General features: G+C 46.0%; 1 protein-coding gene across 1 annotated transcript in view; it reads left to right on the top strand.

Moving 5' to 3' along the window:
• The window catches only part of rictor (rapamycin-insensitive companion of Tor), a 148,148-nt gene that overhangs the window by 80,177 nt on the left and 52,311 nt on the right, over positions 1-15,660 (top strand). The window contains exons 17-19 of the mRNA XM_077643128.1: positions 2,698-2,807; positions 8,264-8,444; positions 11,433-11,539. Coding sequence (XP_077499254.1) covers positions 2,698-2,807; positions 8,264-8,444; positions 11,433-11,539 — 398 coding nt within the window. The remainder of the gene's footprint in view (positions 1-2,697; positions 2,808-8,263; positions 8,445-11,432; positions 11,540-15,660) is intronic.

The following is a 15,660-nucleotide window of genomic DNA, read 5'->3' as shown; positions in this document are numbered from 1 at the left end:
CCTATCCCCTCCTGCCTTCCGCCTTGCCTTGAACCACGCTGGCAACGCTCCGCCTGTTTCCTCCTCTTGCGCAATCTGGGAAGCATGCCCCTCACGCCCGCTGGTACCCACAAGCCCGCGCCAGTACACGGGCCGCCAGGCTTTCAAGAAACCGTACTGCGGCAGCGCGGTCTCCGGTTACGCGCTGCCGCATATTAGGTGCTATGCCAATACATTGAACTCTGTGGCAAGCGAAGCAGTTGTCACAAAAAGCTGCATTATAAGCGGTTACGTTATAAATGGTCTGAGCTGTATACCTTCCAGCCCAGTATTTTGACATAAGGATCATCTACACCCTGATTCCGCAATGCCTGTATGACTGCTGAGGTTTCCACTGAGACAAATGCTTTCCCATAATCAATGACGGCTATATATAGGGGTTGGTTATATTCTGTGCATTTCTCTATCACCTGACTGGCATGCGAATGTGACCTATCATGAAATATCCTTCACGGAAGCCTGCCTGATCATTTGGTTGATTAAAGTCTAACGTTGCCCTGACTCTATTAGCGATTACCTTAGTAAATACCTCGCAGTAAACGGACAGTAAGCTGGTGGGTCTGTAATTTTTCATGTCCTTGGCGTCTCCTTTCTTATGAATTAAGATTATGTTTGCGTTCTTCCAAGTTTCTGGTACAGTTGAGGTCATGAGTCGTTGTGTATACAGGGCGGCTAGTTTTTCTAGCACGATGTCCCCTCCATCCTTCAACAGATCTGCTGTTACCTGATCCTCCCCAGCTGCTTTTCCCCTTTTCAATGCTTCTAAGGCTTTCTTTACTTCATCTTTCGTTACTGGCGGGATGACGCATTGCTGTGCACTGCTGTCTTTCTCATTAACGCTCTGATTACATTGGCTACTGTACAGGTCTGTGTAGAACTCTTCGGCTACGTTAACTGTCTTATCCATATTGCTAATGACATTGCCCTGCTTGTCTCTTAATGCATACATCTGGTTTTTACCTATGCCTAGTTTCCTATTCACTGCTTTTAGGCTACCTCCGTTCTTTAGAGCATGCTCGATTCTCTCCATAATAAACTTCCTTATTTCGGCTACCTTGCACTTATTTATTAACTTTGATGGCTATGCTAGTTCTATCCTGTCTGTAGGGTAAGACGCCCTTATTCATGCTTTGACGTTTCTTAATCAGATCTTTTCGTTTCCTGAGATAGCTTGCTGGTATCCTGTCGAACTGTCCTAGTGCCAACTTCTACGCACTCTGTAATGATAGCTGTCAGGTTATCGTTCATTGTGTGAACAAAAGCTGAATATCTGTTCTGTAGTGATATCCTGAATTCCTCTATTTTCCCTCTTACCGCTAGTTCGTTAATGGACTTCCTCTTCAGTAGCTCCTTCTGTTTCCTCCTTAAGTCTAAACTAATTCGAGACCTTACCATTCTGTGGTCACTACAGCGCACCTTTCCAAGGACGTCCACATCCTGAACAATGCCAGGTTGAGCGCATAGTATGAAGTCGATTTCATTTTTAGTCTCACCGTTGGGGTTCTTCCACGTCCACTTCCTGCTCTCTCGTTTGCGGAAAGAGGTGTTCATGATTCGTAAATTATTTCTATCTGCGAACTCTACTAATAACTCTCCCCTTCTATTCCTGGAACCTATGCCATAGTCGCCTACCACCTGGTCGCCAGCCTGCTTCTTGATGAGTCATAACATTTCTCCCTGACCCTTGAACTTCAAAGTAATGAGTTTTTGCTCTAAAAGCCTTGTGTATAAGACGAACACTTGGCTCTTTAAAATGCCCGCGGTGCCATCCAGCCTTCTTTTTGTGGTGTAAGTATTCGAAATAGTCGCTTCAAAATTATTCAAAGCAAATTGCTGTTTACTTCGATTTACTCCAAACCAGTAAACCACTGTTCACACAAGGCCAGCTAAAATGCGTCTACAGGGCAATGGCAAAGTTCTGCTGTAACATTGCAACAGAAAACTGTGGTCATATGTGCTGTGGTGGTGCATTATTATTCAGCTTTTAAAAGTTGTGTTAAGCTAGAGTCATGAGCTGAGAATGATGAGAGCATTCTGACAGCTTCCCTACTATTGAATTCAGTTAAAAGCTTGTTACTGTGAACTTATAAAGTGCTGGAACAAAATGTTCGAATTGTCGAACAACACTGTCGGTGCGTTATTAAAGCGTGCATACTGTTGCAAATATCGAAGCAGAACTGCTCCAAAATCATAAGGGCCTGCCAGATCGTAAGTGGTGCCGTCACGTGTAAGGAGGCTTCACCGCACAGACTGTGAATGGCATGTGACAAGAGCGCAGTTTCTGCACACCGGAAGAACGGAACCACGTGGACACAAGCGAAAGGAATTGTGCCGAAGTACCGGCATAAGAACGGAGGAGGGAGAAAACACCAGTGAAGCGCCAATCATTGCCTGAAACTGTCTAAGCTGTCCGACTGTTCTTAGATGCTGGGCCTTGTCATGCCTGCCGTTGCACACACAAGTCTGCAGTAAGGAATTCATGTTTTGAGTAGTTGATGATCTCTGCCATGCCTGGACACTGCATCCCTTTGGGAGCACGTTTGAGTTAACTGGTGCAGTACCTGTAACGCTGGGCCAACAGTTCGAATTGTCTGAATTTTACTGTAGCTGTTTCTGTGCCTGCTTCTTCACAGCTAACACTGCGTGAACTATGTGCAGGTGGATAATCTTCGTTACGTGAAGATTGTTGAGGATGCCATCAGCCAAGCTGTCACTTGGCATCAGCGTGGTGAAGACGGAACTTACGGGAGGCGGAGCAGCAATACAAGGTGTGGATTTGGAACTTTACACCAGAACAAATAGGAGCGTGCTACTTACTCTTTGGTGCCAAATCATTTCACAGCTACAGCTCTGAACAAAACACACCAGAAGTTTTCGCAAGGTAAATTTGGTGTAAACGTCTCACATTGTGTCAGTCTAATTTGCTTTTGTTTTCTTCTTAAAATTATACACTTAACCCAGATGTAATGAACTTTGTGATGAATTCCTAATTTTTATAGAATTTTTCAATCCCAAAATGGCCATACCCCATTGAAGCCTATGTATTGGTAACCTTCCTATAACAAAGCTGTTATAGGAAGCTGGATACTAGTCATTGTTCAAGTTTATTCAATCACATTTAAATAAATTTTATAGATAGTAAATAATGCCAGCGGCCTTGAGAGGAACACGCCTGTGATACAGCAAACGAGTGCCACAGTGATGATTAGCATTTGCAGCTTTCATTTCTGTGGTGTGACTCTAGGTGGCAGTACTTACAATTAACCTTTCGTGTGTTTCTGTGCCTGCATGTGAACGCATGTGTTTTATTTTCTCCAGTTTATTAATTATATAACTCTCTAGGCACTGTTTTAAATAGTAATCTGCTTTAGAGCACTTTCAAGCAACATTCACGACAGGATCACGGCCACGACATCATCATCAGCTCAATTTCATCTTGGCCAGAATGAAGAAAAAATTGTTGTGACATTACTTGTTAGAATGCAGTCCATTATCTTTTCATCGTCTAACGTTAGATGACACTAGTGGAGACTAATGAATGACTTATTGCTAGAGGTATGTGAATATTCGAAATTTTGGATACAAATTGAATATATTTTACATTCGGTTCATTCAGTAAAACCTCTTTGATAGGTTTCTGGCTCATACGATTTTCTGGTCCATACACTCAAAATCTTGGACATTGAAAGTGTTTTATAGAGTTACACTGCGTTTCTCCCAGTCAATACATTCCTGGATAAGACGATTTCCTGGCTATTACGTTTAAAATTTCGACAAATTGTTGGCGTTTAATGCGTGTATTGACCAGACACACGTACATGAACAGCTGGAATGTAGTAGCAGTCACCTGCCGTGGTGGCTTCTTTCCAGTGCCAAGGTGCATGGAAGCGAAGCATCACCATTCAACAACAACAACACAACTACAAATGGCACGCTAACATTCGAGCAAGCCGTTTTTGCGGGGACGTGACACAAAGAGGAGACACGCCGAGGTTTTCTTGCATAGGGGCAAGGGAGCAAAGCATCTGTCATCTACAGCGATACTATTGCATACTAGTTGGCCGGGTCCAGGGAACGCGGGATAAAAACAACTGCTGCGACAGTCAGCCACCGCAGTGAAGCCACTGCGGTACTTAGGTGCAAAGCATCCAAAATTGACAAGGAAGAGATTTTAGTTACCGTCACCATTGCCATCGACGGACCAAATGCGTTCTAATGTTGCTTCTGCGCTTAAGACAGCGCAAACGCAGTCTGAATTCTGCCAGCACCAGAAAAGGATCTGTTCAGTTCTTGTGCCAAGTTATCTAAATTTTTTTCAGGTGAAATTCTCAATAGATATCTTTGTTCCACATTCAACAGCTATATTTTTTCAAAATTAGGCGGTTTGGATTGTATGTTTTGCGAGATAATACGATTTTGGCAATTTGTTTAAAAGTGTGTCAATGAGATTTTATTCGAAAATTTAAATCGGAGAATTTTTGAATAATTGAATATTTTCGAATATTCGCAGAGATTGTAAGACCATTTTATCATGGTCGCCGCCATCTTGAGAAGCTGGCGCCCTCTAGTGTCTCTAGTCTGGAAACGACTGCCATGCTGGTATATGCGATCGCATTCGCAGTGCACTCGCCAAACAGGATGCAGGTGGCACAAAAATCGGAGTTCAGAGCTTCTGCATTCATTTTTTCATATTCTAAAATTGCGTAATGATAGAAAAAGCTTTTAAAGCAGCAGTGAGATCATTCCGTCATGAAATTGCCTGAAAAAGGACGGATTATGGCGCCGCAGCCGCTTCCACCGTCGTAATTACGACTGACGTGAAATGTGACATGTGACGAGTTTGGTGTAACCTACGTAGTGAAAAATGCCATAGGCGTAGCGCTGGTTGCGAAGGCGGTTGAATGAGTGATGCAGGGCAACTCTCAAGCGACTTTCTGCGGTATTTGACTGAGCATTTGACTCAATGGAAACCTCAGCATCATACAGGCATTGCGGAATCAGGGTGTAGAAGACCTTTATGTGAAAATATGGGAAGATATATATAGCAGCTGCACAGCTACCATAGTCCTCCATAAAGTCAGCAACAAAATTCCAGTAAGGAAGGGCGTCAGGCAAGGAGACACGATCTCGCCAATGCTATTCAGCGCCTGTTTACAGGAGGTATTCTGAAACCCGGATTGGGAACAGCTGGGGATAAAAGTTAATGAAGAATACCTAAATAATCTGCGATTCCCTGATGACATTGCTTTGCCGAGTACTCAGGAGGTGAACTGCAAACCATGATCAATGATTTAGACAAGCAGAGCAGAACAGTGGGTTAAAAATTAATATGCAGAAAACCAAAGTGATGTTCAACAGCCTAGTAAGGGAACAGCAGTTCACAGTTAGAAGCGAGATGCTGGTAGTGGTAAAGGAATACAGCTGATCGGGATCATGAGAGGGAAATGACTAGAAGGATAAGAATGGGTTGGATCGCATATGGCAGGTTCTCTCACATCATGAATAGTAGTTTACCAATATCCCTCAAGAGAAAAGTGTACAGCAGCTGTATCTTGCCGGTACTCACGTATGCGGGGCACAAACGTTAAAGCTAACGAAAAGGGTTCAATTTAGTTAAGGATAACGCAGCGAGCCATGGGAAGAAAAATGATAGGTGTAACGTTAGGAGACCGGAAGCGGGCAGAGTTGGTGAGGGAACAAAATCGGGTTAATGACATCCTAGTCGAAATCAAGAGGAAGAAAGGGCTTGGGCAGGGCATGTAGTGCGAAGGCAAGGTAACCGCTGGTCCTTAAGGGCGACGGAGTGGATTCCAAGAGAAGGCAAGCGCAGCAGGTGGCGGCAGAAAGTTAGGTGGGTGGATGAGATTAAGAAGTTCTTAGACATAGTGTGGGGGCAGCTGGGAAAGGACTGGATTAATGGAGAGACATGGGAGGGGCCCTTGCTCTGCAGTGGGTGTAGTCGGGCTGATGATGATGATGAGAGACAGAGTAGGGTAACCAGCTAGGAATTGTTGGCAGCCAGCAAAGGTAGTCATTTCTTGATGACTGTTTTAAGTGTGGTGTTAGTCGCATTTTATTTGTCATGTAGGTGTAGTGCATATGCTTTCAGTTTGTTTCGTGATGAAGGCTGACGTGGATTATCTGAGAAGCGAATTTTTCGCCCTTGCCATCACTCTTGCAATGGAACGTCTTCCTGTCACGAATCAGTTGTCGCACCAAATAACAAAAATCTAGGCCTGGGCTCTAGGCAGGGAATACAACTGTGTTCTTTAAAATGTATCAGCAACTCACAAAGCAGTGAGCTCTAGACCTGTGCTTTTATGATCTGAGCACTGTGGCACAATTTTAAAGTGATGAAAAAACGCACCGAAATCTTTCTTGCAAACCATCATTAAGAGCATGATGCATCCACATAAGAAAAAGAAAATAAGATCAGGGGATTTCCATCCTTTTTTTCTTGTCCGCGTGTAGTCAGCTCACACGGTATGCCTCCTGCAAATTTTAATCTGGGTGAAAGTTACTGTCATGGACGGTGATTTTGTAGTGCATTTGATGCGGAAAAATTCCCGCGTGCGAAACAATGACTTTTTTTTTCACATATTTGCATGCGCAAGTACTACCGGCAGTAAAAATGAACGGGGTGGGTGTTCATGAAAAAAAAAAAAAAAATGTTCTATCGCTGCCTTGCGACCAAGGTATTATGACAGGGGTGGATCGTGCATGTTCTCATACCTTCATAAATTCTAGGCGATCGGCTTGTGTGACTGCATCGAAATAATTTTTTCCGCTTACCTTTTTCCTGTAAACTTCTGCTGCCAATTGTACCTTCCTTGCAGTTACGTTATTGAACATCCACTCTCACCAACAAAGTATTGAGAGCATGCATGAGACGCAACCGACAGGATGAAACTCGTTTGGTTGATTCTTGCAATCCAAAAACGCCCCTCATCTGCAAAGCGGGGCAAATAAAACAGCCTGCATCTACACACAAGCCGCAGCTGTTGATGCTCTTCGCACTGTTCTGGGGGTCATTTTTCACGCTTCCGATAGTTGTAGCCACAGCCGACAACAACACAGTGGTAGCCGGATGAAATTATGACTCGATTCATGGCGATACCTGGATGAAAAATGCTTTTCCACTCCTTCGTTGCGCAAAAGACCGTGCAGCACACTGCACCATGCCTTAGTGCCCCTACCACCGGCACATTTCAGAGAGGAGAGTTCAAGGCTATTTTCCTCCTCACTGCAAAAACAGTCTATACTGGGCTAGCTTTCATAAATTCGAGCATGGCAGAACCACAATATTTGGGTAATTTATCTGACGATTGAGTTTAAAGTGCCCGGAAAACAATACAAATTCGTCCTCTTCGCTTCCCTCTCCAGTGTTTATTGCATGGGCTGATTGCATTCGGACGCTGCTAGGAATGACCTTGTGCAAAAATTCTGCAAGTGGGCTTTCCCACATGTAACACCTGATGGGAACAACATTGCAGACCACCCACTTCGTACAGTCACAACGTGCAAGCAGTGAAGTTTTTTTTTTTATCCTTCTATAATGTGTTGCATTCTTAGCACCCACACCTGTCAACTCTCCTGGTGTGAGCTCCACCATCTCATTTTGGTCAACTATGATGTGCAGGAAAACCCACTTGCGGAACTTTGCATGAGGCTCCTGAAGGGGCAAGCCGAGGTGTCTCGGCAGAGCAAGCGATGATGCAAAAATCACGCCTATTGCATGGTGCATTGTAACCCGCGCACCTCATTACAGCGCTTAACGGCAGGCATAGCGAAAGTTGGACACAGCGCGATTTCGCGTTGTGATTGCTCGAGGCGGGCCTTTCGGCCATCTTGTTCGCAGCACTGGTGATATGTGGGAAAGCCCACTTGGGGAAATCTCACGAGGTGAAGCCTTGCGGGATGCGGTCGGTCCGCGTGATAAACGGCGGAGAAGGAAGGGGATAGGACCTCTCTCTTGTTTTCCTGCAATTTTTAACTCGATTATCGGCTAAATTTCGAATATTCGCACACCCCTACTTTTTTATTGTAGCTGAGTCAGTCTAGTTTTATTTCAGTTTGAGACCATATACTCCTTAAAGAAGAGGAGGGGGTGGGAGGTGAAATATTTTTTTCTTACTGAACATATTTTAGCGCACTTTTTCTTCATATTCGTACTTGGTTTGTATTAAAAAGTTTCAATATTTGCACACCCCTTTTGCTTGTGCAGGCTGAGGGTGCAGGATGTGTTTGCCCCAGCGCACATGTACGGGCAGCTCGTCCAGCACAAGGAAGGCCTGGAGTACCTGCAGAAGCACGGCTGCCTTGAGCGTCACTGGGAAACCATCCTGACCGGGGACATGTCGACGGAAGAGTCGCTGCTGCGACTCAAGGCTTCACTGTGGACAGCGGTGAGATTGTGATCTGGTGTTCACGATGCCGAGATGTCTGTGTCAGCGCAGGCGCAATGGTGCCCTGCCATCCTGCACCGGCAAGAAGGTTCCCCCTCTAAAAAGTGCACTCCTGCAAGACGGCTGCCCCGCAGTTTTGAATGAAGTTGCATGGAAGCCATCTTGGGGGGGGTTGTGCAGGTTGCCATGGTCCACTGCGAAAGTTCGTTTTAACCTCTTGTAAGGACCAGGCTGTGTGCATGGCTGACAAGCATGCAGATGGTAAAATGGCACTTAGAATGACTGTAGCTATTGGATGGCTTCACTTTCAAACCATTTCACCAGCTGGTTTTTTGGAGATAAAGGGGTGCACAGTTGTACCAGTGACTTGTACCAGTGACTGAGGCTTGCCTCAGTCTTCTGTACTTATTAGGCAGCATGTATTAGAATTCAAAATTACTCCAACAAGTATTACGAGACAGTTGACTGAGTTGAAAGCTGAACGATTTTTCAAAATTTTTTTCCCCCACCAAGGTGGGTCTCGTCGACTGTACACCTGTGCTTGAAAAACACACCGGGGAGGCCGGTTAACAAAATATAAAGATGCTGTGAATGGGTTTTTTTGATAAACTGGTAGTATTCCATGTGCAAAAATGTATGTAAGTGCATTGTTTCCCGTTTGCTGGCACTCTAAGCAGGTGGGACACAAGTGTCTGAGGTCGCCGCGGTGGCTCAGTGGTTATGGCGCTCGGCTGCTGACCCAAAAGATGCGGGTTCAATCCCGGCCGCGGCAGTCGAATTTCGATTGAGGCCCGTGTACTGTGCGATGTCGCGGTACGGCGTTCCTCATAGCCTGAGTCGCTTGGGGATGTTAAACCTTCATAAACCAAACCAAACCACAAGTGTCTCACCGATGCAGGAATTATTCGAAGGCCGCGCGAAACAATTTTTCTTTAGAGGATTTTTTTTACACTGGAACCTATAGGAAACCAACCAAATTGTCTCACACTGTTCGTCCTATCTGAAAACTGGTCTTCCCAGTTCATTTGAACAGGAATCTACCGTGTTTACTTGCGTAATGATTGCACTTTTTTTTCCTAAAAAATTGACGCAAACTCTGGGTTGCTATTATTAGGCGGAGTAAATTTTTCGAAAAAAATTTTTGAGCATCAAAAATTCAAAGAAGTTGCAGGTCAGACTTATTACAATAGCTGTCAAGATCATAACCAAAAATGTAAGTTGAGTAAGGCTTACCTTTGTAATAAACGCACACATTGCACAGGCATCACATGAACTACACATTGCCCTTTAATTTTTTATTATTCAAAAATTTTTTCGGAGTCCGAATCCTTACTGTTGTTGCTGCACGATTCGTTGTCGGAAATGGCTGTGCCATCGCTGGGGTCATCTTTGTGGTACCAAAGAAACTCTTGTTCCGTTCCATCCATAGCATTGGATATGCCTGTTTTCTTGAAACTTTTGGCCACTACCTGGTCGGGGATACCGCTCCACGCTTCAACAATCAACGAGCTAAGCACCTCCACGAACGGTCTTCTGGTTTTGCCGCTTGGCGTCAAATTATGTTCGCCTGCCGCCATCCACTCTGCGTAAAGCCTTCGAACATTGTCCTTGAACGGTTTGTTCAGTGACACGTCGAGAGGCTGCAGCAACGACGCTAGACTCCCGGGATCACTGCAATGTCCGTGCGTAGCTCCTTAAGCTTAGCACGTACGCTATCCACCAGATGGCCTCTGTCCAAAACAAGAAGCGAGGGAAGCAGAACCGCCCCTGGTCTTCGTCCCCAAACAGTCTTTATCCAGTTCGGCAGTTATCCAGCCTTTGGTTTGAGCACGGACATGGATGCCACGGGGAATGTTTCCCTTCAGAACAGTCTTCCGCGTAAATATAACATGTGGTGGCAGCTTCCGCCCGTCGGCCGTCACAGCAAGCATGACAGTGCATCACCGCTTTCCTGCACCCGATGTCTTCACGAGGACACTCCAAGCACCCTTCTCGTTGGCCATCGTGTTTCGGGGTATGTCGAAGGTAGCGGAGTTTGGTCAGCGTTCCCTATTTGCGACAAGAGGTAGCCGCTCTTTTTGCGAATCCTGATGACAAAACGGTGAAAGCCTATTATCTTGCTTTCATACGCGGATTTGAGCCCCTGGCACAACGACGTCCGCCACCTCAGGGAAAGCCCATTTCGTCGCATGAAGCGAATAGTCCAACCGGAGCTAGCGCGGAAGTCCTTTGCGGCAATTCCCACTTTTCTGGCAGCTGTGCGTGCCTGTGTTTGAATCATTTCTAATGATACTGCACAACCATCTTTGCGTAGGTCCCTCACCTATTGAAGGACCGTCTCTTCAACATTAGGAAACTTGCCCTGTTTTTGGTCCGCGGAAAGCCCGCCGAGTTTTGTTCGTAGCCATCAGCTTCTTACGCTGCTTTTTCCAATACCGTGTTCGAATTTCTTCAATGCCGAAATGTCTGGCGGCAGCACGATTGGAATAATCAGTAGCCTTGAGCTTGAATGCGGCCGTGAAACTTGCATACCGCCCCATGGTGAAATGGCACCGACACACACACACACACGATCACAAAGCACACTGCAGACTTTCAAAATGGCTAACACGAGTTTTTATAGAGCATGGAGAAAGGAACGAAACTTAATTTCCATGCGAGTTTTTATATTATTTTTGCCAGGAATCATGGGAACTCGTTTGCTGCGGGATGACTGCAGGTCAACCAACAGGCGGCTGACAGAGCAAGCCGTAGTAGCACAGCAAGTTCGGGGTGCGATCATTACATGGGGAGTAAAAAGAACAGAATTTTGAGGACAAAATTCAGGGGTACGATCATTGTGCGAGTAAATACAGTACTGTACGGCAGTGTCTGTTCTACGTCAGTTCGATTTTCATGGTGATGTGAAAAGGGAAGCCTTGTGATGCTGCCACCTGTGGCAGCAAGGGTGGTAGAACAGTTCATTGTGTGACCTACCTCATGCTCCAGGGCCATGTTGGAACATCCCCAGAAGGCTTCTCACTTGTGGCAGACGCTGATGTGCTTCCGGCCATTGTCAAGATGGCCCAGGAGTCTCCAATATATTCTATCCGAGGGTGAGCATGTCACGGCTGACTTTTTTAGCAGTTTTTATTCTATGCCATTCGGTTTGCTTTCTTGTTTCTGCCTTGCTCCTGCTTTGTGCACACATCATGATCTGCTACAGTCAAACCCACTTATATTAATATTGAAGTGCCGCGGAAATACCATTGTTTTAATCGATAATTGTTATAACAGGGTTGGGCCGACAGAAAGAAAACATGACAAACTTTAGAGCATTTAATTACAGCATTGGCCTGCAGATGCTTGATCACTCTAATGCCTGTAAAAGCTCATCATTTCGAACTTCAGGGGACTGAAAAGAATGTGGTCAAATTATCGAATGATCCCAAAAAGATAATAAGAACTGCTTGCATCATAGTATATTTATCTGGTGAAAGACTGGACAACGGTCTTTTGAGAAGATGACAATGGTGCGGCAATTATTTTTCACTATTCCATAAATGCTTTATTACATGCATACTATCAGGAGAATCGAAGCAGAACTGCTCAAAGGTGGCAAGGGCTTTTGCGCTGTAAGCGTGGTTTGGCTGGTGCGGTTGTAGCGTCTTCATGTTTTTGTTTATTTTAAGGTTGACCTGCACTGACCAGATTTAATTGTTATAATCGATAATGTGCTATGACAGCATTGCTATAAGCCGTTTATTTTACCATCGAACACAAGGTAAAGCTAACGGTGCCACGACTGACCATTGTTATATCCATATATTGTTATAACCGGTATTGCTATAAGTGGGCTTGACTGTAGATCTAATTGGTCATTGCAAACAACTCTGCTCCCCCTACATGATGCTCCCCTATGGGTGCTCTGGGTGTGTGTGCGAGTGAGTGTGGCAGCAGCTGAGTGGGATGAGAGTGAATAGGTGTTGCCATTGCACGTGCAGCATTCTCTGGGTGTGTATAGCAGCATAGACCGCTTATAACTAGGGGTGTGCGAATATTGAAATTTTCTAATACGAATATGAAGAAAAAATGGCTTCGAATATCTGTTCAGTGCAAAAAAAAAAAAAAAATAACAGAAAACGATGAGCAAGCAAACGTTGCCTTTATTTTTTTCAAAATAGTCTGTGGTCTCTGCAACTAAAATAAACATATCTAGACTGCCTCAGTACCGTATAGAAAAACATGATGTCCACAGAAATGTATACCACTTGATTAGACAGCATAACAGTATCCAAACTGTAATGAGGTAATGCAAAACAAAATCCATAAAATGACAAGACTGGCAACAAAAAAAATAACATGATGACTATTAAACATCATTCATTTGGAGTTCAAGGGACCGGAAGAAATGCCCGGTTCATCCAAAGGTTTCTGTTAATAAAATTGCCCCCCCCCCCCCCCCCCCCTGGAAAAAAAAAATGTTGCCAAAAATGCTGAAGATGCAGTAAGGCCTTATGAGACGGCTCCATAGCGCTAACACCTGTAAGCCCGTGACGGGCCACTCGTTTTGGAGTGCTGGAAGAACAACACAAATGCAAGCAAGGGGCCGGGGAACACACACTGGCGTCGGAGCGGTGAGACAGTTTTTAAAAAGGAAGAAAGAAATAAGCCGCGCGGAGTGGGGATTGAACTATCGGCGAATGCGCGGGCGGACATTTGAAGTTGCCGCGGGGCAGCGGTGAAGCTCAGAAACCGAAACTACGCAGCCAGGCTATTTTTTTGCCCTAGCGACAGAGGCCTTCCGATCGTTGCCACGCCTGCCGTTACGCCCGCCAAAGAGGTGTGCAGGTCACAATGCACCATGCAATAGGCGAGATTGTGACAGGATCGCTTGCCCTGTTGTGACTACTCGACGCGCCCCTCCAGGAGGCTCCCGCAGCATTCCGCAAGTAGGCTTTCTCGCATAGCTAGTTTACAAAACGGGATGGCGGAAGTCACGCTCGGAGAGCTTTGAAGGCGACAGCACACATTCTTCGGATGTGGGCATTAAATATGTAACGTGTGACCGAAGGATTAAAAAAAAAGCGCGATTTCGCGTTGTGATTGCTCGAAGCAGGCCATCGGTCATCTTGTTCGCAGCACGAGTGATATGTGGGAAAGCCCACTTGGGGAAATCTCACGAGGGGAAGCCTTGCGGCGTCGGGATGTGGTCGGTCCGCGTGATAAACGGCGGAGAAGGAAGGGGATAGGACCTCTCTCTTGTTTTCCTTGAATTTTTAACTCTATCTGCTAATTTGTCTACATATTGTCGTTTTGCCACGGTCGAATTTATGAAAGTATGCACGGTATACAATCGCTGGCGAGTATTCGGGAATTTTCGAATACAGTCGAACCTCGTTATAACGAACACTGATATAGCGAATTATCGGTTATAGCGAACTAATTACGAATTTTGGTTGGTCATGCTTCATTTCAGTGACATTTATTCTTTTATAACGAAACCGAAAACGCGAGATCCGCCGCGATATCGGCTGTAACGAAGAAATATTTGGTTTACACGAGGCTCAGAACTTGAAAGTAGCATAAAAAAAAACAAAAACCAAAATGAAAATCGAAGGCCGATACACAGCTGAATTTTTTTTTTTTATCGTTTGAAAAAGTTTTGCCGTCTGGCACAAAAATCGCGTTTGGATGGTCGCGCCACCTGTGAACAGAGCGCGAAAACTCTGAAAGCTCATGACATGACAGAGGGCCGAAAGGCGGCGCCACTTGTCCAGCGGTAAAGAAAGGCAAGCGCAGCAACATTGGCAACTTTGAGGCCGGCGTTCTGACATCAGCACAGCGGCCAGTCTTGTTGTTGCAGCGCTCGAAATGGCATCGAAGAGGAAAGCGATCTCGCTCCAGACAAAGCTGCAGATACTGAGAGCTGTGGACAGTGGCCGCAAGAAAAAGGATATTGCTTCGGAATTCGGCGTTCCTCCAAGTACGTTATCCACCATTTTGGCCACTAGAAAGAAGATTGAGGGCAACACCGAGGACGCCATAAAAGCCGACCGTAAACGAGTTAGGCCTTGCCATCACCCGGACGTGGAAGCGGCTTTGCTTTCTTGGTTTAAAGATGTGAGGGCGCGAAATTTGCCGGTGTCGGGAGCACTTCTTCAACGGAAGGCCCACAGCCTGGCCTGCGTACTGGGGCATGACGATTTCTGTGCAAGCAGCGGTTGGCTGCAACGTTTCAAAGATAGGCACGAGATCGCGTGCCACACTTTGTCTGGCGAAGGGTCCGCTGTCGACATGGAGACATGTCAAACGTGGCTGGAGAATTTTCGTCCTCTGCTCCAGGAGTACGACGAGTGCGACGTATACAACGTCGACGAAACCGGCGTGTTTTTCAAGTTGTTGCCAGAGCGGTCACTGGCGATGAAGAACGAGACCTGCCATGGGGGCAAGAAAAACAAAGACCGGGTGACTGTCGTCGTTGCCGTGAACATGGACGGCTCCGACAAAAGACGGCTCACCGTCATCGGCAAGTCGGCACATCCGAGGTGCCTGAAAGGCGTCCGGAATTTGCAGGTTCAATACACGTCGAACAAAAAAGCGTGGATGACGACCAAGCTTTTCGAGGACTGGCTGAGAGCGTTCGACCAGGACATGGAGAGGCAGCACAGGAAGGTCCTGTTGCTTTTGGACAACTGTTCGGCGCATAAAGTTTCGATCGTGCTGAAGGCAGTTCGCTTGCAGTTTTTGCCACCGAACGCAACTTCTGCTTTGCAGCCTTTAGACAAAGGCATTATTTGTTCGCTTAAGTGCAATTATAGGAAGCGTTTGGTGACGCAACTGGTGTTTGACATCGATCGACATAGATCGACAACAATAAACATCAAGACGACACTCGAAATGTTGTACGGGTCGTGGAATGAGGTGAGGCAGTCGACAATAAGGAACTGTTTCGCGGATGCCGGTTTTGTTCTGCCTGCCGACGAAGAAGAAGTGCAGCCCGAAGACCAGGCAGAGCTGGACAGAACTTGGGATCGGCTGGCAGTCCCAGGCGTCGAATTCGACGATTTCGTTTCGGCCGATGAGAACTTGGCCGTGGCGCCCGAGCTGACGGATCAAGAAATTGTGGATCGCGTTTTGTTGCCCGAGGATGACAGCAGCAGCGACAGCGGTGAGAGTGAACGGGATGAACCAACGATGAGCAGTGCGGATGCCGCGGACATGGCCAGGAGGCTGA

Source organism: Amblyomma americanum, chromosome 11 (assembly GCF_052857255.1).
Source record: "Amblyomma americanum isolate KBUSLIRL-KWMA chromosome 11, ASM5285725v1, whole genome shotgun sequence".
Lineage (NCBI taxonomy): Eukaryota > Metazoa > Arthropoda > Arachnida > Ixodida > Ixodidae > Amblyomma > Amblyomma americanum.
Note: the sequence above shows the minus strand (reverse complement) of the source record. Positions and strands in the feature narration are given on the sequence as shown.